Below are 26,194 nucleotides of genomic sequence, written 5' to 3'. Positions count from 1 at the left end.
GAGAGGGCCTTTATCATGTAAGACGCTTATCCCAAGTGGACTTGGTCTGGAAAGGCTTATAAAACCTTCCACATGACTGGCACCATGCAAGGATAAGCAAAACTCTCAAATCCCACAAAGTATGCCCTCATTCAACCCGGATCCTTGGAGTGGCCTTTGGAGTGTCCATTGTTCCAGACTCTATGGGCTGCTGGCCATATCCATACCCAAGTCTCCTGGGACCCTATTTTGTATTCAGAGAGCTAAAAAAGGAGGGTGGCCACGTATCTCAGGTCTCAAAGTATTTCTAATGTGATTGGGGGAAATGATACAATTATATTCCATGAAATAGTGAGCTAAGTGCTGAAGTAAACATTTAAAAAGGGAAAGATCTGTCTGGGGCAGGCTACTGTTAGAGTTAAGGTAGAAAGGGGCTTAAAAGTTGGGAAGGGGATAGGGCAGAAAAATGTGGAAACTTGATTCCTTCCTTATAGCTACAATTATTAAGGGGGGCATGGTGGCAAAGGAGGTTAACAAATGTTTTTGGAAATACCATTTTCAATCAATTTTTCTGCTTCTGCCATCCCACTGTCACTTCTCGGAGGTGTAAATAGAGTCTGAGAAAGAAGTTGAAATTGCATTTCTGAGGATTATTTTGTTCCAAACTTTCTGCATATCTATAGCCAAAACATTCAAGTCTCTTTCTAAACAGAATGAGTTAGGAGAGAAAGAGAGAGAGAGAGAGAGAGACAAAGATAGAAAGACAGAAGACTCCAGCTGCAAAAGGGCATCTGCACCGTGACAGCTAATTACTGCTAAAGTCCAGGGAAATAAAGTCTCTCTTCGGGTGCAAATGAGTGAATGGAGTTCCTGGCTGCTTGTCAAGTCATGTCACCTTTCTGTGCCAGTTTCCTCATCTGGAAAGTGTGAATAGTATTTTGTGTTTTTCCTATTGAAAAAAATTTTTTGTGAGATATAATGAGGTGTGGCATGGAAACTATAAGGTAGAATCAAGATATTACTTAATAATAAGGAGAGTCATAGTATTAGTTATTAGCAATTATCCATTATAGCTAGTAGTCTAAGATCCTGGATAGTTCTCTAGAATCTGGTGTAAGTTACCCCAGTTTTGGATCAATTCACCCCCAAATTCTTTGCTGAAGAATGGAGACTTGTCTGGCCTTGGTGGGATTACCATTTCCTCCTGCCCTTTCTACTCACTGCTTTTCAAATAAGCTCAGGGTCTTTACACTTGCCGTTCTCCCTGATTGGTGTTCTCTCTTCCCAGATTTCCTCCTCCTCCTTCTACTTGCTCAACTTTCAGGTAGAATGTCACTCCCTTAGAGAGACCTTCTCTCACTACCCCATAGAAAACAGTGACCGCTCCCTCCCCTCAGTGATTTCTAAACCATTCTCTATGTTTTCCCGTCTTCATGATACCATCACCGCAGGAAATTATTTGGTGTACTGGTGAATTCACTGATGCACTGCCTGAAACTTTCGTGGAAGCAAGGATTTTGTTGTGCTCATCCAACATCCAGAGCAGCGTTTGTTGAATGACTTCACAATTTACTCTGGGTGAGCCCCCAGGGAAACAGCAGTCGGTTATAGCCAGCTCCAAAGGGCAGATTGCGTCCTCACCTCCAGAAAGGTCGGGGGTGGGTGTGTAATTGATCCTTTCCCCCCTGAGCCTGCTCTTTTCCAGAGAAGGTGGAGAGTTAGCCTTTTCCCCTAGCCTTTCCACTAGGCGCAGACAGGGTCTCCAGGACCAAGGCCCCTGTGACCCTGTGACCCGAGGATGGCCGAGTGCTGTGGTGGGTGGCAGTTGATTTGGTTTGGGTCAGAAGTACTCAGAAGGGTGGATGTGTGGTCAGGGTACTGGCGAGGTGGGCCACGGGAGAGCCGCTCCGGGGGTCACTCGGCAAGCGTAGGTTCAAGACACGTTCCATTTCACCCACTCGGGTGCCCACAGCCGCATTATTCCCTATAAGGATCTGAACGGTCCGGCCGGGCCCCGCCCCGGCGGCCCGCGCCCCCGGCCCCGCCTCTTTCGGAGGGCCGATGAGGTAATGCGGCTCTGCCATTGGTCGCAGGGGGCGGACGCCGAGTGCCCGAGAGGGGGTGCCCGGGGGACCCGCACTATATCACTCAGCCGCCCGGCAGCGGCGCAGAGCGGGCAGCGGGCGGGCGCTCAGACGGCTTCTCCTCCTGCTCCTCCTGCTCCGCCCCAGCTCCCGCTCCTGCACCCGGAGAGACCTCCGGCCCGCAGAGTCGTGCGCCAGCGCTGAGGCAGCCTCGCCTTGTCCCGTCCCGTCCGGCTGGGCACTCCCGGGGCAGCGCGCCCGAGGCCAAAGTTGCCTCGCACGGCGGAGCAGGAGAGCTCGGGCTGCAGCGGCCCCTCCAGCGGCGCGCACAACTTTGGAGAGGCGAGCAGCAGCCTCAGCAGCGGCAGCGGCAATGACTCCCTGGCTCGGGCTAGTCGTGCTCCTGGGCAGCTGGAGCCTGGGAGACTGGGGCGCCGAGGCGTGCACATGCTCGCCCAGCCACCCCCAGGACGCCTTCTGCAATTCTGACATCGGTAAGCGCTCCGGGTGTCCCCGCCAGAGCCCCCGCGGTGCCCGCTCTTGCGCTGCAGCCGGGAATGGGGCGCAGCTCCGGGTGGCATGGCAAGCCCCGCTCCTTTTCTCTGCCTGAGCCTGGGGTGGGGTGGCGAAACTCCGTTGCTTTGGTCGGAGGATATGGCATAGCTGAAGGGGCAGATGCCCTGCAGAGAAAACCTGCAGTGGCTGAGTGAACCCCATGCAGCTTTTGCTCTCCTTTTAGGGCGTGAGGTCCCTTTTGGTCCTTTTGACATCTGGGAAATTTCCCTTTTTCACTATCACGTAGGAAGGGCTGGGGGAGAAGGGTGGAAAAGGATTCCTAAAACTTGGAATGCCAACTAACTAAAGTACTGGGATGTTCAGTAGTTTTTAAAAAGTTGCCAGCCATGTGCACAAAGTTGCAGGGGAATCTTGAAGTTTTCTGAGTTTGCATTTTCTCCTGCACCCATGAAGTTCATTCTTTTCACTGAGACCCAACCCAGCCTCCCACTTCCCAGGCAAGGGCTAAGGGAGCTTCTTGGAGTGCCAAGTTTGAGTGGATTTAAGGGGGGAAATGAGAAGAAAGCTGTGGGGTTGACCCTTTCCCGGAGGAACCGTATTTGAGAGTGTTGATAGCAAGCAGGAGGTGGCGTGTGTGAGGGATCACTTATCACATAGCTGTGAGAATTCACAGGAAGGCTATTTTTTTTCCTTGAATGTGTGTGGGGAGGGGGAGAATGAGCAGTGGAAAACAGATTTGTCACCAAAAGAACAAAAATGCCAAGGGTCCCATCATGGTGACAATTCCAAACTGGACTTGGTGTCTTGATTAGAGACTCAGCAAGAGGTAGAACCAGTTTTTCTCCAGGGCCTTGCAAGTGTCCTGGGAGAACTTGTTTGGGAGTGTTCGGGACACTTGTGTTTGGATGGCCAGAGGTGGAGTAGCAGCTGGAAAACATCTCTCCTCTCCTTTCCAGCTCATAAAGCATGCAAGTCCAGTGGCCCCTGTTGTGTGTGTGTATGTGTGTATGTGTGTGTGTGTTCTTGGGTTGGGGTGGGGTGGGGCACAGTCTAGCTGCCCTCTGCCTGTGTCGATTCAGAGGTGAAGAATGGAGCGTGTGTGTTTTAAGTCATAAAGAAGAAGGAAAATTTTCCACTGGGTCCTGGGTGAGGGCCTCCACAAGTGTGCAGCAGGAGAGGAGGGGGAGGAGACAGGAGCCTGGCAGACGAGGCAGCCGAGGTTGGGAGGGGCACTGCTGGGGGGCCCTGCTGAGCCTAGGAGAAGTCAGGGAGGTTGGTGACCAGAAGGTCAGTCCAGTTGGCAGGAGTGGGTGTTTATGTGACCTGGGGTCACCCTTGTTAGAGGCTTCCTGGGGACCATGCTGTGCACCCTTCCCTTTCCCCGGGGGAATCCGGCTGGCCCCTCCGTTTGTGGATTGCCTGAAGGATTCTTTTGGGCTGCCTGAAGCCTGGAAGGTTTTCTTCCTTCTCCTCTGACTGCTCCCACCCCAATTCCACTTGGCCTGTCCTCCTCCCCCCACTGGTAACATTCCCACCTGAGTAGTGCTGGGAGCTGCTGCTGCTGCTGCAGGTGAGCTCTGGTTTTGCTCCGTGAAGAGGCCACGAGGCTGACAGGTGGATTCAGGGCACCCTGTTCTGCCGGGCAATGGCTTGGGTGTGTTCGCTTGGATTTTTTGGTGTGTGGGGAGAGGGAGACCTCATGACTCCCCCTTGCCCTTGGCTTTTGGGTTTTCACCTTGGAAGTTCACCAGAGAGCAGTGGACACAGCAACAAGGAGACCCGGCTTTTAATGGTTGCTCTGACGGACTCTTAGGTTCCCTGCTGTGGGTCTGAGCTGATGCAGAAAGTTTCTTGTAATTTCTCTGGACTGATTTAATAATCCCCACCCTCGATAAAGTGCCCAGAGAAAAGCTAAGTTACTAGGAAGTACCCGAAGACCAGAACATTGTGGTAGTGAAAATAAAAAGGAATCAAAAAAAATTTTTTTCGATATGCTGGCACCAGTCCAAAACTGCTCTGCCTGGGTTTGGTGCACTGCACTAGTGGTAGGGATGAGATAATGCTTTTCAAAATGGGAGGTGTGGATGTGGACTGCTTGCTTGTTGACCTCCGCTGCCTTACAGTACCCTGCTGGTGTCCAGTAGGTGGCTCCCAGTTTTCCTAGCTGAAGAGCCTTTCTGTTTCCAGTCTGGCTTGAAGCTCTGCCTGTCCTCTCCCTGAAGGAAATGTGTAGGAGCTCCCCATTTTCCTTGGCCCTTACGACCCCACCAATCAACGCTATAGCCCATTAAAGATGCTCAGGCCAGACCACCAGCTTCTTCTTCCAGAACCTTCCTGGCTGTTTTCTCTTTGTGGCTGAGTGCCATGTTCCTGGGTAAAGGGAACCGTATGCCTGACTTGGCCCTGTCTAACGAACCCCATGGTCTTCCCTCTCCTTTCTCCTCATCCACAGGTGTCTCTTTTTGCCTTTCTCCCCTCAAACCCTGGGGATTGGCACTGCTTTCTGGATGGGGAGGAGTTAAAAGGTGTTTCTATGGCAACTCTAGGCCCTGCACCCTAGTGAAGTGTTTAGGAGAAGAATAAACTACATGCCGGCTTATAAAACATACTGTGGGGGAAAGAAAAGGACTTGGCAGCAGCCAGGATGTCTGTGGCCCCCTCCCCACCAGTCAGTGCCCCTGAAACTCCTGACAAAACCTTGACTCTGGAGGAGGGAAGGGAGGGGGCTGGGAATGAAGGAGGCAGCCTTGACTGGGTAGATCCTGCTCCAGCAGCTCTGTCCAGCTCAGGAAGGGGTAGGCAGTGCCAAGAGCCTTCTGAAAATTGGTGTGTGTGTGTGTGTGTGTGTGTGTGTGTGTGTGTGTGGTTTCTGCAGGAGGCAGGCAGCAGAGAGAGAGAATTTTGCTTCAGAATGCCAAGCCCTTCTCTCCAGCCTCCTTTGCATAGAGGAATGGGGCTGTGCCATGGAGTGTTGGGGGCCTGCCTCCTGAGCCTGTTGGGAATTCAAGAGTGAGGCTGAGCTTGGGGGCCCGCTGCCAGCCCTGGAGGACAGTCTCTGGATATCTCTGAATTGTTTTGACAGGGACCAGTGCCAGCAGATTCTTTTGGTATCAGATCTGAGGTTGTGGTTTTAGCAAAGAAGCCATTTTCAAAGAAGCCAGACCCATTCCCCCTCTCTCTCTCACATACACACACACACACACACACACACACACACACACACACATACACACAATTACACTCCACACTAGGCTTTGTGACCAAAGGAAAATAAAAAGGATCAGACTTCAGAGAGGAGCCAGCCACTTGGGGAGGGGACCCAGGCTGCCCAAATCTTAGGAACCCTGGAAAGAGGAGAGCTGCTCTATGTAGGAGGGAAGGGCCAGCTCTCAGACTCCTACTCAGTACAAGCATTTCACAGATCCCGTGTCCTTCATCCACCCAGCGACCTTAAGAGTAGGTATCAAATCCATTTTTCAGGTGGAAAACATCAAGTCTAGGAAAGGTTGTGCTTTCCCAAGGTCACCCAGCTACTAAATGGTACAATGAATTCATTCTTAGTTATGCCATTCTTCAAAACCTTTTCAACTTTCATTTACCCTTGATAGTCTAAGGAAAACGACCCTTCCTCTGACTGAAGGGGGATGGAAGGTTAGCTTTTGAAGGATGCTTTACTTATTGATTTGGGAAGTTTTCATTAACAGTATGAAGAGAGCCAAAATGACCTGAGGTTTTAAGTAAATATCATCTTATGAGAAGGAGAAATAATAATAATAATTATCACTATTATTATTATTATTATTATTATTAGTTTAGGGTATAAAGGGAGGAAAATTTCTAAAGTTTTTTGGCTGTTAGAACTGAAAGAGAACCTCAACACCACCAAGTCACAGTAAAATAATGACTCAGTTTATCACACCGAGACCCAGGGAGAAGTAAAGCTAATGGAGACAAAACACCTTGGACTTCAAGATTCTTCCCCTTCTAGATGGGGATGAGTTGGGGCTGCCGAGGGTGAGATGCACAGTCTATGTAGATGGCTAGTGTGGTGGCAGGAAGACCAGAGACTGGGTCCCTGCTGGTGGGAGAAGGTCCCTCTGCCAACAGTTCTGTGTCCCTTTCACAATCCCTAGATAGATAAGGCTAGAAAAGTGGCCACAGAAGTGGCTTGGGTGGAGGGACTTTTGTTTGTTTTGCAGGAACAGCAGGAACAATTCAGCTCCACTGCTGAATGGCACATTCCAACAGGTTCATTAATTAAAAACAAAACAACAACACAATTCTCCACTGCATTTGACTTTTACCATTCCAGCCGGTGTGGACAAGGAGGCCCCTTCTTCTAGCTTTTGTCATCATCAACTACTGGGTGGCCTTGAGAGGCAGCATGGGGTGGTGGAAAGGCTGTGGGGCAGGCAGAGCTGGGCTTAAATCCTTCCTCTGGGGCCTGTTGGTGGTGTGCTCTTAGGTACATTAATGGATGTCTTTAAGCTTTGGTTTCCTCATTTATAAAAGAGGAATAATAATTTGCAACACCTTGGCCCTTTACGTTTTCTCCACACTTTAAAAGTCACAAGTGTTCTATGAATACATTCTATGCCCATGTATGTAACTGTGTATATGCACATGTGTATCTATTTACCTATCATCTATCTAAAATTAGATAGAGCGGATGTCCTTTTGGACCACTTCCTCTAATTCTAGCTTCTTCTCCAGGTCCTTTCTTCTCTATGCATTTACATTTATAGGTACCCAAGGGAAATTTATAGTAGTTTTTCTCTTAGACACATGAATGATAGGATACAATAAATAATGGAATACCACATAGAGCATTTGCTTTTTGTAACTGAACAATGTGTATTAGGGATTGTTCTCAGTTAGTACACATACATATCCACATCATTCTATATATAGTATTCAATGGGATTATAACTGTAAAGAGCTAACAGGTATAGAGTGGTTATTAAGTGCCGGGCACCATTCTAAATAGTTAACATGCATTAACTCATTTAATTCTTTCAATAGTCCTATGAGGCAAGTATGCTACTGTCATTCCCATTTTACAGATGAGGAGACTGAGGCTTAGAAAAATTAGATAGCTTGTTCAAGATTATAGCAGAGACTGTTTAAAACCCAGCGGGCTGGTTCTAAAATATAATCAACTGCTATACTAGATGTTAATTGCCTTATATTATATAATATTCTATATTACTCTATGCTGTTTTATTATAATATGTATCCCTGTAAGTACAGAATGTATTTATTTAGCCATTTCTCTATTTATAGGTGTATAGGTTTTAATAGCTTTTCCTGTTTGCAAAGAGCACTGCAATAAAGAGTTGTCTAATCCTCTTGTTCACATGTGCAAATATTTCTTCACAGCAAATATACAACTTGAATTACTGGACATAAGTAACTGTATTTTATATTTTAACAGCACCTGCCAGTTTTCTCTCCAGAGTGGCTCTGTTCACACTGCACTTTTTGGATGTGCAACATGAAGGAGTGGAGGGACTATGACAGCCCTGTGCTGCAGGGACTTCCATGCTTCTCTCAAATGGAGAACAGTTTTTAATTTTTATTTATTTTCTGAAGTGTTTTTTTTTTTCTTATTGCTTGTCCTTTTGTCCCTCTGAAAGGGAGCAAAATTAGGGCCACTTAGATTAAGTTGATGGGAGTATTTTTATAATACTTAAGTGCTCGGAAAGCCTTGTCTCTTGACATGATGCAGTTTGGGAGTCTTCCAGTTGAGGATGGTTTCATTTTTTGCTTTCATAGTAAGCAAGGGGCTTTCATTACCTTAAGTTGTTGACTTTGGGGTTTTCTATGAGCTCAGTTTTAGGCACATGTGGCTGTACGTTGAAGATTTGTGCACGGTTTTATTTGCCGACTCAAAAATGTCCCCTTGTTGACTGACCTTATCCAGACTTATGGTGACAGTGAGGGGACTCATTCCTTTGTTTCCCTACTGCCCTTGCTGTTGTATTTGGATGGTGCTTGGATGGGAATGGTGGGAGGCCATGGGGAATGGAGATGGACTGAAAAGAGGAAAGCATGGTGGGTTCTAGCCAAGAAAGATGCCGCGGTCATTATGGAAGCTAGAAGGACTGGCTTAAGAGAGAATGTCACTGTCCTGATTAAAACCCTTCATTGAACTCTTGGGACGAAGTGTCATAAAATGACTCTAATGAGGATCAGTTTGACCCCTGCCTCCTTCTTCATCATTCTTTCATCACTGGCCTTTCCAGCTCCTGCTGCTCAGCTTCTCTGTCTAGGTCTTGGCCCATGCTATCCTCTAGTTTTTGAACACCCTCATCAACTTCCCATTCAGGTTTCATTTCCCTTCCCACCTCCCTGGCATTAGTGTAGAAGAATAGTCACACCTTGCCCAAAATTTTGAGCATGTTGAAAAACACTATGTTTAATAAAAACCAAATTCTCCAAAGCAGCATGGGAAATTCCCAGAGTGGGTCATTTTTGGGCTGAGAGAGACCTAAGGGCTGTATTCTACCCAGAGGGATGCATCTGACCCCTCTGAGAGGGAAGCACCTGCTCTGCTGTCCGCATTACTTGATCAGTCCAGTCCCATCTTTGGGCCATAATACTCCATTAATACTCCCAGAGAAAAAAGCTTGGAGATTTCTAAATGCCATTCCATCAGGGGTCACCAAAAATGCCTCAGGTGTATTTACTGTGTTCCAGGCACTGTACCAAAATCCTTGCTTGCTTATCTGTCACACTGTGAGGTAGACATGACCCATCCCAGCTGCCTGCTGAGTGACCTGAGGTGAGAGGGGTAAAACTGCTTGTCTAAGACCACACCTCTAAGAAGTAGAATCTACAGTTGCTTGGTCTATCCCGAAGTTATATTTCAAATAAGGATAGACCAAGGGTAGGACTCTCTAGCCCTAAAATGTGCTACCCCTTAGTAACTTCCTCCATCTTGTTTTTGTTTTTGTTTTTGTTTTTTTTGTGTTTTTTTTTACTCCCTACTGCCAGGGTCCCTCTCTTTGATATTCTTCCATAGCCAGCCTCTCCAGCTCTGGCCTTCCCTGCTGGCCCCAATTTTATTGCTGTGTAGTTCTAAGGAAACCAAGCCTTGAACCTTATTTCTAATCCCTATCGTGGTGCTCCTTTCACTGAACCAGCCTTTTCAATGCTGAGGACTGTTTTTTTATTAATTTTCTCTCTATTCTGGGAAAAACCACCCACCACATTTCGTGTGTCAATGATTTTTCCAAGAAAACCAGTTAAACTATACTTATAATGGCTGAAAATAGCCATTTTTTCCCGACATAATCAGCTAATACACAAACTATTTGCAGCAAGAAGCAATGATACTTGGAGTCTTCTTAAGCCTGAGAAGCTTTCTCATGGGTTATTGGATGGTTTATTATATGATTTGAGTTGGCTTACTGAAGTGCTAAAGATAGCACATGGACCCTTGGTAGACCACTATTCTTCACTCTGAACAACTCTGAGAGTCGTTCTTTAGTTTTACAGTGATTTACCATCCCACCTTCACGTGGGCAGGCCCGCACACTTAAGACTCTTGTCATCCTTCTGTTTAGCCACAGCGCTAAGAACGGGCTGGTAGAGCTAGCAGGTTACCAACATGTCCTACATAATCTTCCAGAGGAGGTGACATGGGTTTGGGTGTTTGTTTTCCCATGTTCATCTCTGACGGGCTGAAGTAAACAAGTACACATTGATTCTAGCTAAAGGAACTCACTAAATAGCATTTGACAGGAGGTCACAAGGTGTCTGTCCCAGCCATAGTGGAACTAAGAGAAGTTTTTGCTTGGTTGCTTAAAAAATTAGTGTCTAGAGAAGGCAAGGGCACCTAGAGAAAATGTCCTGATTCATTTGTAGGCATCTGTGAGCCTGGATGGTTTGGCTGCCACAGAAGGAATGATCCATGCTGCCCAACACCCAGTTCTGATTTATGTTCATGTAAACTGTATCACCTAACAGTGGCATTCATAGCAGAGAGAGGAGAGATGCTAAGTATCCCCAGACCTATGGCCACCTGGCTTGTTTGTGGGAGTGGGGAAGAGAAGGAGAGTTGTGAGATTTGGCCTCAGAGAACCCAAGGTAAAGTTCAGCCAGTGTCAGGGGGGTGGAATGTAGGACAGGGATTGGAGAGTCTTGCACAGATCAGAGAGATCAGAGCCAGTCTAGAACCAGAGACCTTAAATATCACGTGGCAGTTATCCCCTCACCTCCTCTCATCTTTCATTTTTCTCAGAATGAGGGCACCGGGCATCTGAGAGCTCAGTAGCCTGTAGAGAAGGGCTGTTTCATTCAGAAATTCAGGGCTCCTGCAATCCCCTAGATCTATGCATGGGAAGGCCAACATAGTTGCAACCTGGGTCAGAGCTCATAAGGACATAGTTTTAACACTTAAAGGATCACCAGTGTTTGGTTGAATGCTTGTGGTTTATGTGTTAGGAGGGATTTCTTTTTGACTTGGACTTGATCATCATGAATAGGCTCAAAGCCTTTGAGATTTGGAAACACAGTAGCTCTTATGAGCTCTGCTGTTCATGAGCGTGGGTAAATTCTCTGGCCTCAATTTGCTCATCTTCAAAATAAGGGGGAATGATAGTACCACATTGAGTTGGTGAGTAAGTGAAATAACTCAAGAAAAATGTTTAGCATAGAGTATACCACATAGTAAAAGCTCAAGCAAGAGTAGCTTTTAGTTGTGGTGGTGGTGTATTATATGGCAGAATGCGTATTCTCACTTATTTTTGATTAGGAAAATGGGGCTCTGAGAGATGTGATATCTTCCAGGGCCACACACAGAGGGCTGAGTCTCAAAATCATGGTTGTTTGACCCCTATCCCTCAGTCTAATGTTTTCCCACTTAACCACACTGCCTCCCACAAAACAGTGAAACCAATAACCAAGTTCCCTACTTGAGAGTCTTAAGTCCACTTGATCTTATTTGATGATCACAACATTCCACCAAGGAAAACAGGATGAGGAGGGTCACTGCTCCCATTACACAGATGTGGATAGTGAGAACTAGTATGATTCTAGAGCTTGGTCACACAGCCCTCACGTGAAATTGGGAGGCCAAATCCCATATTCCTAGACTCTGACAGGCACAGGTAGAATATGCTGGGGTACCCAATGGGAGGGCCTGGGAAATCGATCAGTGACAATGAACTTGGATGTCGAGTTCATATTCCCATCTACCCCCATTTATCCTGGGGTTAGGAGAGGTGCAATGTATAGGACTGAGCACCAGCCTGGAGTCAGGACACTTGAGTTCTAGATCTGAGTCACCACCTGATTTTGGAAGTACCTTGGTGATATAAACTTCTCTGGATTTCAAGCTTTTATCTATAAAATAGCAGGATTGGCTCTATGTGATATGTATGTACCTTTTTCACATATACTTCTGGTAATAGTATTTTCCTGAACACTTACTGTGTGTCAAGTTCTCTTCAAAGGGGCTCTCTAGTCGAATAACCGAGCACCTACATCTATCAACAACACATTTTAGGAGGTAATTTCTTTAGAAATATGGTCTATTATGAAAAGAGCCAGGATTGTGGTTGTAAAGTGGATGAGAGCTTCAACTGAACAAAACCGCTAATGAGCTGACATAATTTATTGGATGACATATTAGACCACCAAACTTCCTGTTGGAGGAGAGCTGATTTGCCAAACAGATAGCAACCCTGCAGACCTAGCTGATGGCTAGAATTTAAAATCAAGATCACTTTGGTGTCTGTCATTGATGACTGGAGAGCCTGGTAAAAATTCTTCTGATCCCCATTAACACCATCACTGAAGCTGATGGATAAGAAGTGGGATTTAGACTCCTTATTCATCAAAACAAGGTCTTCCCCATCCAGTCTATCTGAGGAGTCCCTTATTCCAGAAAATGTGGCTAATGGCTTGGCTGAAACCTCTGTAGCTAAGAAGACCTTTCTTGTGTAAGGCAGGCTCAGATGAAGGCCTGTGATTAAAATGTATGTGATCTGATGGAACATGGTTCACATGAATGAGGACAGAGTTTAGAAGACAAAGAGCAAACCTGTGTCCTATTGGGCAATCACAATCCACTCCTCTCCCCAACAGTAGGACAGAAACCCCCCAGTTCCCTTGACTGTAGCTTCTTGATAAAAATGTTTACCAGAAGGACAGCCAGATATAAGAGAATCCCAACATCCATACTGTTCTCAGGGTACATTTCTGAGCAAATGAGTACAATGCAAAGAAGCTGCACCTGAGCCAGGCAAGTGTAGGTGTGAGTATGTTTGTTCTTTGATTGATTCTCTCTTGGCCTGGGTTTTCTTACCTCTTACCTAGGTCAGATCACAAACCCTAATGCCTAAAGAGGCCAGTCACAGAAGCCAGGTGCTTGCCTATGAAATAAATGGAAACATTACTCATTTCTACCAAGAAAATATGTATGTGGTTACCTAGTCTCTTGTTTTCCCACTGTGGAAGGGATAAATGGGTACTAAAAATATTTCTTTATTCTAAGGTGAACAGCAAAACAATGGGCAGGTGTGATGTTTAGTAGCAGCTCATCTTTGGCCTTGGAGTGAGGGAGGCAACAGAGCAGAACAGCAACCATGTGATCTGAAGCATCCCTGTGCCTTCTCCAGCGGATCAGGAGGAATCAGCTCTGGCCTCTCAGAAGGGGAGCCCGGGAGGATTACCAGATTTCCAGTCTCTTAGTAGAAGCTAGATACCCAGAATTTTACATGAAATCTTCTAATTTTTAAATGTTGTCACAATTAAAGAAAAACACACACATATTTGTGGGGGCCAAACAAAACATGTCCTTGGGCCAGATTCAGCCTTGTGACTTAAGAGTTTTGTGACTCTGAGTCTAGATGATGGTCTGAATCTCTTCAAGCTGTAGGATTTCTAGGTGAGTAAGATCAACTGCATTTTCAGGCAAAATGATGTACCTTGTTCTCTGTTTTACCAGAGAATACTGCTTATATGTTCGTTATCACACTTCTCCACAGTTCCTGAGGTGGGTCAGAGCACAGGTTCTTGAGTTAGACTGCCTGACTGGTTCAAACCTTGGCTCCATCAACAGCTAGCTATATATCCCAGGCAAGTCAATCTTTCTCAGCCTCATTTTTCTTATCTCTAAAATGGACTACACCAGAACAGTCCTCTTAATCTTATAGGGTTGTAGGAGAATTCATTGAGATAATGGAAGTTGCAGGCTTGGCCCACTGCCTGCCTGTAGTGACGGTTTGATTAATGTCAGCTATCAGATTTTTACTACTCAGTGCCTCCCCATAGATGGTGAGCCATCTGGAGAATGGAGTCACACCATACTAGCTCACTGCCTGATGCATAGTAGGCATGAGATAAAAGTAACTTGAATAAAGGAGGACCTTTGAGAAAGATATTTTTCCAGGATATGAAAGAACTTCCCAGGCAATAGTTCACTAGCTCTGTGTGTGTATCAGAGAATGAGAGAGAGAGAGAGAGAGAGAGAGAGACATGAGAAATCAGTTTTCACATGTTAAGCAATGAGCAGCTCCACAAGAAAAAGCTGTCCTAAGCTGCTTGGATAGCATGCTACACAGTGGCAACTGTCCTGGAAAATGAGACCAAAGCCCTTGGCCATCCTTTTCCAGCTGAGAAGACAAGAGCTGGCTGAGGCAAGCAGAGTGCAGATGTCAAAGCTCAGGTGCTCACGAGTGCTAACATCATGGATGCTTTGGCAGCCTGACAGATTTTTATTTACTCAGGGTCCCTTTAAGCCAGAGTAGATTCCTGGAGGCTCTTAAAATTTAATGCCCCACCTGGATAGTCAACATCTGTGTTTTATTTTGTTTAAAAAGTTAACCCCAAATAGTTCAAATTCCTTCTCTATTCCTTGGAGAGGAGTTTCTTATCGGGAGACTCACAAGCAGGGAGACAAAAAGGCCAAGGGTAGACCAGCACGGACCAGGAGAAATAATATGGAGAGCCACAAACACAGGCCATGTATGTAATTTTAAATTTGCTCACAGCCGCCTTAAAGAAACCAACAAAAAATAAGTGAAATGAATGTTGATACTATCTTAACTCGAGATTATCCAAAATATCATTTCAACATGTAGTCAATTCTAAAATTATTAGTAAGGTTTTAAAATCTTTAAGTTTTTGAAATTCAGTATTTATTTTATGCTCATAGCGTGTCTAAGTTTGGACTAGTCCCATTTCAAAAGCTCAACAGACACCACGGTTAATGGCCACCACATGAACAGGACAATGTGGGTCGATAGAATGTATGCAAATACAAGGCATCTTTTTTTTTTCTCCTTTCAGTTGTTTAATGAGCTGTGCACAGAAATGTGGGGAAAATGGAGGTGCATTGGGCCAATCAAGGCTCTGAGCCTCCTGACTCAGCTTTGTGGCAAGTGACTTTTATGCCATGTGGGTCCCAGTGCAGGGAGCCCCTTTGCTCTGATACTGTAGGAGGCATGTGACTTAGTGCTGTCACTTGACAGATGGGGAAACTGAGATCCAGAGAGTTGGAGTAGCTTGGCCTAAGACACAGAGATGGAAAGAGAATAAAAATGATATTTGGTAACATCTAACATTTATGGAATCGTTTTCATGTTACGTGAACTTTCCATGCATTAGCTCCTTAAACGCTCATAACCACTCGATGAGAAAGCACTCTGATTTCTATTTTGCTGATGAAGAAACCTAGCCTCAGAGGAATGAAACATTAAGGCAGCTAATATTTATTGACAGTGACTCTAGGAACTTCATATGCATATATATAAATTCTATGATTTTCTGTAAGCCTACACATTAGGAATTATTACCATTGTTGTCACCACCATTCCACTTTAAAGATGGGAAAAAAGGCCAAGAAAGGCTACATCACTTGCCTAAAATGCAGGTAGGACGTGATGGAGCCAGGCTTTGAGCCCAGGCTGCTAGATTTGAGTCCAAGCTCTTCATTACAAATTATGCCCAAAGTCAGCCAGCCGTGCAATGGCAAAGCTGGTGTTAATGCTGGTACATCTGTTCCGTGGTCCAGGGTCTTCCTTCACGGTCCCGCTTTGCTGCCTGTATCATACTTCTCCTGACTTCCTAGCACTTTTTGCCTCACCCTGCTGCCAGTAAGAACCAGACCAGGGAGGCTCTGGACTCCAGCACTGATGAAAGGTCCAGGCAAGCAGGCACATCTCCTCTGGCTTGGCTGGTTCCCAGGCTGCCTGAGCCCCTGAAGGCCAAATTCCTGGCCCAGTGCAAGAGGGTGGGAAGAACACTTGTCCAATTCTGCCTTCCCAGTTGGGCGAGGTCAGTGTACCAGGTTGGAAAATGGTATGAGTCTAATTGCAGGGGGGAGAGGCTGAGAGGATTAGCACTCTTTAAATAGAGACCAGAAAACTAAGAATAGCCTTGCTGCCTGGAAATTGATGGGTATTCCTGACCACAGGCCATCCCACTTAGTAGGTGCTCAATAAATGTGGGTACACTACAGGAATAAACAAATACTGAAAATGGGTCATTAGGGGGCCCTCAGCCAGTGAGACTGTGCTCTATATAAAAAGAACTTCAGACTTAGGTTATTTGGGTCTCCCTGCCGGCTGGAGACCTGTGTTACTTTTATTTGTCTACTCTTGCTGTGTTGAGGCCAATGTCTTTTATTTTGGGGCCAGCTGAACAACAAGCAATTAGAATGTCAGAGAAAGACAAATTGTGTTTTCCTGCTATTCCACCTGGCTAGAAAGATGGGAATTACTTCCTTTTGTTCTATTATCCTGACTTCGGTGTTCTCTACAACACTTTGCAGATTCTAGTTCCTTGGAGCCTTAAGATAGGAACCTCCAAATCTGTCTTGAGACTTTTATCCATTCTCCAATACCAAGTTCCTGGGTCCTTCCTGAAGGCTACCTCATGGTCTGGCTTGGAAGAATCGAGGTTGCCTTCCTGGCAGAAATTTAGCACGGCCACCTCGTATAATTTATCAGGTGAGTTGTGAGGATAGGGGCAAGGAAGATTTCCAGGTACTGTGGGAAAGCCTAGAGCAGTGTTTCCCAGAGTGTGATCTTCCAAACACGAGTCCTAAGAAATGTTCCTTCAGCCAACATGGTTAGGAAAGCTGTTTATTGTAGTCCTAAGAAATGTTCCTTCAGCCAACATGTTTAGGAAAGCTGTTTATTGTAGTTCCCTCTTGGAGATGTACAATGACCATTAGCATAGTAAAAGTTCTGAAAAGTCCTGCTGTGTGGTAACCTGTTCAGTTCTGTTTAATCTAGTGTTTCCCTGATCAAGGAACCAGTTTTTAAGTGGTAAGACTGCCCACCCGAGGATTCTGAAAACCTTTTGCCTTCTTGCAGAAGTGTGTTTGTTGAAGAGGGAAGGAAAAAATAAGAGCTACTATCTGCATTGCATAGGAAAGGTGCTCATCTGGGGCTGCCAAAAAGAGGGCTGCATCAGTGAGGGGGCAATTTATGGGGCTGGAACAAAATGGAGGAAGGAAAGAGTGACCTTCAAGGCCAAGCACTGGCCAGATTTAATGATCCAGCCTTTGTCCATGACTTGTGTTACAATCTTATTTGGTCCGTTCTGGGCATACATCAGATTTTTAAAATCCTGGTATCCTTTGATACTATTAGAGACCCGATGGAAGGGAACTGTGGCTGGCATGAATGGGACATATTTAAGACTTGAAAGACCAGAGGTAAGTATTGTGGAGAAGGTAGCAAAGGGGATATACCTACCTCTGGTCCCCCACTGGTCTTAGCTTGAGCTCTCAGTCTATGCTTCTTTTAGATGAGCATCTTAATCAGTTCATAGATGGGAGTGTCTCTGAGAATCTGATTAGAGCTATACATACAAACTTCTAGAGTTTCTGACATCTTCCTGAAAGCCATCTGTAATCAACCCATCCACCCAATTCAGAACAGTTGTTTTAAAGAATTGCTGAGTTGATGATGATGTGTCAAAACAAAGTAAGAAACAAAGGAGACAAAACAAAACAAGAATACCTAACTTAATCCAAAACTGAAAGTTAGTGGCACTGCAGATTCAGCAGTTGCTTGGAATGTTTTGGTACATGAACTCATTGCTGAATATTTTGCCTCAGTTTATATAGAATCTGCCCAACTGGGATGCCATCTCCTAGTTCATGGCTCTGGACTAAGCAAGTATGGACACTCCTACCCTCTACAGAGTATCAGCTATGTTCACGTTTTACCAGAAGTCTTGGCTAGCTGGGATCCCAGGGAGGACAGCATGGGGCTATAGAATAGGGGTTGATGCCCCCAAGAGATAGAGCACCAGGCCTAGCTCTGCTCCTTCTGGCTGTGTAATTCTAGGAGAGTCTCCTCCATTTTGAGGCCCCATGATGCAGGTAATGATAAGTCTTTGGTCTGAAGCCTTGACTAATCAGACTCCAGCTTCCAAGGTCTTTAAACAAGAGGGGGAAGAAAAGAGAGAAGGGTGTTATTTGGGCTGCTGGTGGTGAAAGGCTGGGTGGTGGTGCACTTGGGTGGCTCAGCCCTTTAGCCTCTGCCTTCAGCTTAGGTCATGGTCCCAGGTTCCTGGGATTGAGCCCCACTTTGGGCTCCCTGCTCAGCTGGAAGTCTGCTTCTCCTTCTTTCTGCCTGCCACTCCCTCCGCTTATGCTCTCTCCCTCTCTCTCTCTCTTTCTCTGTGTCAAATAAATAAATATAATCTTAAAAAAAAAAAAGTAAAAAGAAAGAAGAAAGGCTGGGTGTTTGCCTATCCCACTCCCAGGGCTGAGCCTCCTGCCTGAACCCCAGCTCCTGTACCCTTAACTCCAAGTGGAAAAGTCCATATAGTCAGATTGAAGAGAAGCCTCTGCATGAAACTGCTCCCACCTGGGCCTGGGGAAGCGGAAGTGGTTGGCCTGAGAGAAGCAGGTAGGGCTCTGGGGCCGGGAGGAGTGTGGGCTGGGGAAGAATCCCTGTCATGGGGCTCTGACGCCACAGGCCAGGCAGGCGGAGGATCCAAGCCAGCGGGGTCACTTGGCCCTGCTACTCCTCCTCGCCCCCTCCTTCATAATTTCCTATTTCCTGCCTCCTTCTCCTCTGACACAGTTATAAATAACCTCCGAGGCTGGCCTCTGGGCTTAAGCATAGGTGAGCCAGAGCAAAGTGGAAGGGACTAAGGTGGAGCTGCGTCTGCCACTTAGCTAGAGGGTCACAAGGTTTCAGGTTGCTCAGGGGAATTTTTTTTCTTGTTGTTTCCACTAGGGAATGAGGTAGTGAAAGAGGAAATAATCTGTGTTGGCTTGAAGAGGCTTAACCTCCCCCTTGGGCAGGTGCTGGGTTAAGCCTGCAAGGAGCTGCCTCTCTGCTAGCTGTAGATCCTAGGGCTACAGGGCAGCAAGGGCTTAAAAAGAAGGCATCTCAGGATACTCAGAGGGCTGGGTGCCATGTTGGCAGGACCTGTGGCCTCCTTCCCAAGCCCGGCCAGGCCCCATGTGAGAGGCCAAACACGCAGAAATCTGTGGCCCAATTTCTATCTTCTTCCTCAGCTACCAGCCATGTGTTCATTGAGACCACCAAGCACAGGCCTTGATCACCATCATCTCCCAATCTGGCTGCCTCCTGCCCAGCTGGGCATATGGCTTCCCTCCCTCTGTAAGGGTCCCATGAGTACCTTTGCTCTGGGTCCATCCACTCCTTGAACAAAGATTTATTGAACATGTTATGTTCTGCTATGTTCTAGGCACTGGGAGAGGTGCTGGGGTCACAAAGGTGAATAGGCCATGGCCCCTACTCTTGAAGCTGTTGCTCAGCCTGTCTCCTCTTTGCTATGGCTCTGCCCTCTCTTCTCTACAGTTCCAGCTTGGACAATTGAGGATATGCAGGAAGCACGCTAAAGGGCCCCCATTTTCCACCACATCTTTGGTTTTCAAAGATTCAGAAAACAAAAAAGGGATTCTGCAGAAGCCAATGTACTAACTGTCTTGTAGCCCACTCATTGCCTGACTTCCTCTTCTGCCCCAGGGGTCCATGGAAATTTTCTCTGGTGCCCATCCTACCTCATGGCTTCCTTGGAAACCCATTAACTTGTTTTCTTCCTGGAGCCCAAGAGCACTGGACCTTAGAGGTATTCTTCGGTGCAGTGGGTGATGCAGGCTGCTAACACCTAGCAGGGGTTGCCTTTTTCTGATTCACATGAGGTGCCGGATAGGTGTTGCTCCTGGCTTAGCAAGGGCAGTGAATCAGACCTCTCTCCTGGACCAGCCCTCTGTGAGGCTCTAGGCTCAAAGCCATTTTCATTCCTGAGCATGACCACAAGTCATTCCCTAGTCTTCCCTTCTTTCACCAGTGGGGTGTGTGTGTGTGTACACGCGTGAGTGCATGCGCACGCGCAGGCACTCTGCCTGTCAACCTGCTCTATGGCAGCTTCTGGTGCTACTTGGGGACCTAAAAAGCTGAGCCTGGGGACAAGGCCTGGCATCAGGAACCAATGGGTACCCCGCTCATTGGCTTTTTGTTTTAATCCCACTTATTTTAGGATGAGAGATAGTCTTCAGAGTCAGTCAGAGATTTTTCCTGACTCATATTTCATTGGAACATCTTGAATCTGCAACATGCTTATTTAGGGATGGGCACAGGCCTCAGAGAATTCAAGTCCTGGGGTCACCAGGACCTGGCTACCACTAGGTGCCAGGAAACACCTGGGACCAGGGTACAAGTGGATTTTGGGGTTTGCGTTATATTCCGGGGGCAGAAATCACAGAAGCTTGCTCATACCTATGTGTAATCTAGGGCTGCTGATGCTGGTTCTTTCTTAGAAGGAGGAATGGACACTTACTGCTTACTTACTGGTTGGGGAGTACTGTATGAATGTTTAAGAGGCTGAGCAGGTTTTGCCAGATACTGCTAATTAATTCTCTTCCTGATTATTTTATAGATGATAAAAGTTAGGCAGAGAGACATGTTAATTGGCTTCAAGGTCCTGAGCCAAGCATGACCAATCTGAGAAATTTAGGTGACTTCATGCTTTTCCAACTCTCAGCCCTGGACGACAGTATTTCATGTTTCTGAGCATGAAGAATGCTTCCATTGGGCTGGTTAGACAGACAGTGGAAGGCTTAGAAAGAGATGGAGCTTGATGTCAAATAGACTTGAGATTGAATCTCAACTCTGCCTTTTTACTCATGGGGTAAGTTTGACTAAAATGTAAATTCTGAGTCTTGGTTTTCCCAACTGCAAATGGGAAGAGACACAGTGATAATGTAGGGCTGATGGGAAGGTGGGTGAGCCCTATCAGCAGGGTCGGGGCTCCTGCAAAAGTTGAGCTAAAACTGAATTTGAAAAATATATTCTTTACTTTCCAGTGAAGAGCTGCTCTCTCTCTCTTGCAAACCACTAAGGTATCATCAGTGCCATGCTAATAAAAACAGAAGCCAAAAAATGTTGGTATGTTTTTTCATGGAGGTAGTTTATATAAATGAATATGATGGAGAGATCAAAGGCAAATGACTCAGTGAATGGAGAGAAGATGGGGTGGAGACCTCTACTCTAGTCTTCAAGCTGATTCTGAGATCAAAGAATTATGAATGTCTGACAGATCAGATGGAGAAACAGAGGCCCAGAGAGGTGAGGCCCTTCCCCAGGGTCGCACAGCTGGTTGATAAAGGCAGCTTCCAGTGACCCTATTTCTGGGCTGGGTATCATCACTGCCCCATGGAGACCCTCTTGTCGTCTTATGCCTCACCCAGTGGAGGGACAATTTGGGGAGACAAAGGGAACCTCACGTGGGCCCTCCAGAACTTATTGGAGCCCCTCTCACCTGTCCTTTCCATAACTGCCAGCATCTAGTTTGTTTCCCACGCTAATGCTTTTGGGGATTTCCAGATAGTGTCCCTGGACTGGGTGGAGTGGTGCAGGGAAGGCAGACACCGGCATTTTCCATCCTCACAGAGTTTGGTCTCTTGCCTACACAGATGGCTGAGGGGAAAAACAATTGGTATGGCCTTTCTGGTGGACAGTGTGGCCCTAAGAATCGAGAGTCCCAAAGTTGTGCATACCCTTTAGATTATAATCTCATTTCTAGAGATTTAGTCCAAAGGAATAATAAAGCAATGGGATCCATGTCTGCATTGTTCATAATTACACACACACAGAGGATTAACCTCAATGTCTGTCACAAATCAATTGCTTAAATTATGGTGCATTCATGCAGTGGACAACTAGGAAGCCATAAAATAGCTTGAACAGTCTCTAAATATTGATGTGGGAATATTCCCATGTTGCACTTTTGGGTAACCAAAGATAGTTTGTTAAAAAAAAAAGTATGAATATGTATATAGATGCTTAGAGGAAAATCTGAAAGTCTCAATAACAAATATTATACTAGTTACCTCTGGGTTGCAGAATTTGGGGTGATTTTAATTTTGACTAATTTTTTCAGGCGTGACACATTATTTTTAGAATCAGATAAAAGAACAATGGTGGGAAAGTAAGGACCCAGCCGATCCCCTCGATTGAGTCTAGAGTACTACTGTGGGAAGCAAATAGCAGCCTGGCCCTTTCCTGGGTGCTCACTTTTGGCTCCTGGGGATGAGGGGTTACTACATCCTCCAGTGGGTTCTCTGGGAACCCCTACTGTCCATCTGTCCTGCTCTCGAGGACCTGTGCAGATTTCCCCTCATCTCTGGGGTACCTGCAGTGTGTGTGTGGGCGGGGGAGCTGCTGGTATTTGCCATAGGGGATGCAGGAAGGGGGTGTTCCCATTGTGGGCTGTGGGCGGGGTGGGTTTCCTTTGCTTCTCTTCTAAATAGATGCACCAGATTTGCACCTGGGGGTTTGCCAGAGAGTTAACATCTGAGAAACCAGGAAGCAGATGGCTCTCTCTGTCCCAGACTAGAAATAGCCAGGGTGCCAAGGATGGCCAGGGGTGGAGGGGTGTGGTCTGGACTGGCTGAGCAACCACCAACAGAAAGAATAGTTGGAGGGAAGGAGAAGGGAAGCATCACCAAGAGGAACTTGGACCATGAGGACTAGGCTCTGGACATGCAGCCTGGTGACCAGCTGAGGCCAGAAGAGACTTCACAGGCTTTCAGGGGCAGGGAGGGAATGGTGTGCTCAGTGTGAAAAGACCTGGGTTGCAGTTATCATGAAACCTCCCACCATCCATGAGATCTTAGGCAAGTCACTCTACTTCAGAGCCCCCATCTCCATACCCAGAAAACTGGTGTTCCTACATCCTGTGAGCAAGGTGATTGTAGGGGAAGGTCTTTTGGCACCTATGGCTGTAAAGGCAATGGAGGGACACCTTATAAAGTCACCACATAGAAAAGCGAAGAGCCACATTTAGCCACATTTCAGAGCTCTGAAATCCCTCTAAAACAGTGCCATCTCTCTATAATTCTATCTGAGTCTTCCTTGGGCATTGACACAAATCACTCTTCAGCCTCAGAGGAACTGGGTTGTTTCTGAGGGGATGGGAAGGAAGAGCACAACGTTAAGACAATCACACGTTGTATCTTTGAACCCTTTAGCCATACAGGGACTGATGCCACTGAGACTGCAGATCCCTGGCCAAGCTCACTCAGAAGTCAGGGGTGGGAGGAACTGGAATTTTCAAAATTGAGAAAAATATATATATATAGGGACGCCTGGGTGGCTCAGTGGGTTAAGCCTCTGCCTTCAGCTCAGGTCGTGGTCTCCGGGTCCTGGGATCGAGCATAGCATCAGGCTCTCTGCTTGCCTCTCTGCTTACTTGGGATCTCTCAGTCAAATAAACAAATAAAATCTTTAAAAAAATATACACACATGCATATATGTACACACATATGTGTATATAAATAATGGATATGTGTATATATATAATTTTATTATATATTTAAATGTATTTTGTATGTATATGTTTTATTTTATATATACATATATGTGCATATATGTGTGTGTACATATATATATATATATATATTTTTTTTTTTAAAACAATAAGATATACTTAAGTTATACCTAACAGAATCATTGAGTTCAGATTGGTTAGAGGTATACACGTATGGTGTAAATTCCCTGTACACATTTAGAAGGAAGTTACTTTTATTAGTTGAATGTGTTATTTTTATAGTTCTTTTCATGAAAAACATTCTGATCTGTTTTCTCTCCTTTCAATGTCATTCTTTTGCTTCAGGACCCATATTGGAGGCAAATGCCTTTGATACTAAGCAAAGAGAGGGGAAGGCAGTTTGCATTCACTCTTTGATGCAAAGGGATGCTCCCTACCCGTGCAGCATACTAAAACTGCCCATTACAAACGAGAGCTTTTATAAGTAGAGAGGGGCACACAGAGGCAGGAAGAGACCTTGTTTGGGGAGGTGGCTTTCACTAGTGACTTTATGACATAAAAAATTGGGCTCTTCTGGACCCTGCCTGTCCTGGGATGTTTACTCAGACCCTGTAAAAAACTTGAAATAGCATCCTGGGTCCAGCGAGGCAGAAAAGGGATGGAACTCGGCAGAATTTCTTTCAGCCCTGATCACCAGCTGGCCATGGTAGGGTAGGGACAGGAGCTGGGAGTGAGGGGATGAGGGGGGAGTAGGTTGTAGTGAATTGTAGGAAACTGTGCCTAATGCTTCTTTAGTTATGTTCAGTGCAAAATTAAGGTGTTTGCAGAGTAGCTGCCTCATAAATGGGAAAGGTCTGCTGACTTGGATTCCATTAATATGAAAATGATAGGTTTAAAAAGTATTGATAATTCTAGACCCATAGGAAATCATCAGGCAAGTATGCTAAGATGTATGTGTGGATATATATACATGTTTTAGTATATGTATGTCCACAAACATTTGTATACGTGTACATATACATAAACAGACACACAAGGATGTTTATCATGGAGTTGTTTATAAAAATGCCTAATAAACTGTTGTATAATATGCAATTAAAAACAACACAGCTATTTCAAAGAAATGAAGCAGAATTATATGGACTGATATATCAGGATTGAAAAAACCCAGGATCACCAAAAAGTATGTTCTATATGATCCTATTATAGATTATGGAAAGACGCATAACAGGTTTATATGAGCATAGGAAAAGGTCATGTGATGTGATAAGCACTGGGTGTTGTACGTAACTAATTAATTATTGAACACTACATTTGAAACTAATGACGTACTATAAGTTGGCTAATTGAATTTAGATAAAGAAGAAAGAAAGGAAAAGTTCTTGAAGTTAACAAATGAGTTTGAAGCATAGTTATAACTGGATAGTGGGAATATAGGTAATTTAAACAAATTTTTAAAATACAGTTTTCTTTTTCTGTACCACTTTTTTTTCCTCCCAACTTTCAAGTTGTATTACTTGTGTAAAAAAGAAGTAACACAAGAAAATAGAAAGCATACAGAAAGTCCCAGAAAACAAACAGGTAGAGCGTGGACCAGAAATTGCAGTAAAAAAAGACATTTTGATCTCATTTTGTCAAGTTCCAGCTATGAGACCTTAGGAGATTTCAGTGTCCCTGCTGTTGAGGTGACAGGGGATTGAGGTTCTGAGAAGTTAATTTTATTTTTAAACATGATACTCAGTGCATGTTAATTAGTCTCTTCTGCAAACTTCCTGGCATTTTAGATAGTATTCCATTTTAGATGAAATACAACTTACTGTGCATCTTCAGATTCCCTACACCCTGACTAAGCACCAGGCTATCCACTCTTCAGCCCAAAGCCTGTCACCTGGAGGAAGTCCGTGAGTGAGTGAATGGTGAGTGAATGAAGCCAGGCACTCAGCCAGGCGTTTTCGCATTCGCTTTCCCACCCGATCCCCGCAACAGCTTTGAGAGGTTGCTGCTGTTGTCCATCTCTTAACTACAGCTGAGGAAACCTAGAGGCAGAGATGGGATTTGAACCCACGATTCTGGCTTCCCAGCTGGTGCCCCTAACCCCAGCAGAAGGAAAAGGGCTGGAACCCTTGATGCTTTCCAGCTCTGAGGCTCTGAGCACTGGGACGCGTTCTCTTGGGGGCTTGGCTGATCATGATCCTTGCAAGGGACGCCTCTGAAATGAAAAATGCCTAAGTGAACAAATCTCCATTTCTTTTGCTCTTTCCCTCCCAGCCTTGAAAAGTGAGGCCAGGAGAGATGAGCTTTTGCCAGGAATTCAGCAAGTGAGTTTGTGTGGAGTGTCAGCTTCTCCACATTGCTGGGTATTAGCTTACTGCTGTCCGGCACCAGCCCCAAGAGCAGAGCCAGGCGTGGCTCCTGGTTTAAATATGTGAATTCATCTGGGCCTGGACAGCTGCATAGCTCAGGCAGGGCAGAATCTGCCACCCTACCCTGTTTCCTTGAAATCCATACAGGAACACAGTTTCAAATAGCTGGTGCCAGGCCCTGCAAGCTCCTACTTGTAGAAATGGATTTAAAAACTTGTGAGAATACATACCTCTGCCTGTGCCTCTAGACTTTTCCAGGCGTCAGCATGAATCTTATGGGAACCTTACAGTAACCCTGGGTGGTGAGCAGGAAAGTGGTGGTTATGACTATTATGAATTCCCTTGCTTTTACTCCAGTCACCCCTCTTCAATCGAGTCCCCCAAATGTAGCCAGAATGACCATTTAAATATGTCATTCAGATCTCAACCATGCCCTTCTCAAAGCCTTCCAGTGGCGTTCCAACTCTTTAAACAAGTTCT

The 26,194-nt window shown here is 45.6% G+C and overlaps 2 protein-coding genes across 6 annotated transcripts in view; one reads left to right on the top strand and one right to left on the bottom strand.

Annotated features, from left to right (window-relative positions):
- Positions 1-26,194, bottom strand: part of SYN3 (synapsin III) — a 453,379-nt gene that overhangs the window by 242,267 nt on the left and 184,918 nt on the right. The gene's annotated exons all lie outside the window — the stretch shown is intronic.
- The window catches only part of TIMP3 (TIMP metallopeptidase inhibitor 3), a 56,754-nt gene continuing 32,686 nt past the window's right edge, over positions 2,127-26,194 (top strand). Inside the window, exon 1 of the mRNA XM_082739476.1 lies at positions 2,127-2,557. Coding sequence (XP_082595602.1) covers positions 2,437-2,557 — 121 coding nt within the window. The 5' untranslated portion in view covers positions 2,127-2,436. The remainder of the gene's footprint in view (positions 2,558-26,194) is intronic.

This window comes from Mustela nivalis (genome assembly GCF_964662115.1).
Source record: "Mustela nivalis genome assembly, chromosome: 7".
NCBI classification, from domain to species: Eukaryota; Metazoa; Chordata; class Mammalia; order Carnivora; family Mustelidae; genus Mustela; species Mustela nivalis.
This window is presented reverse-complemented; position numbering and strand designations above follow the sequence as displayed.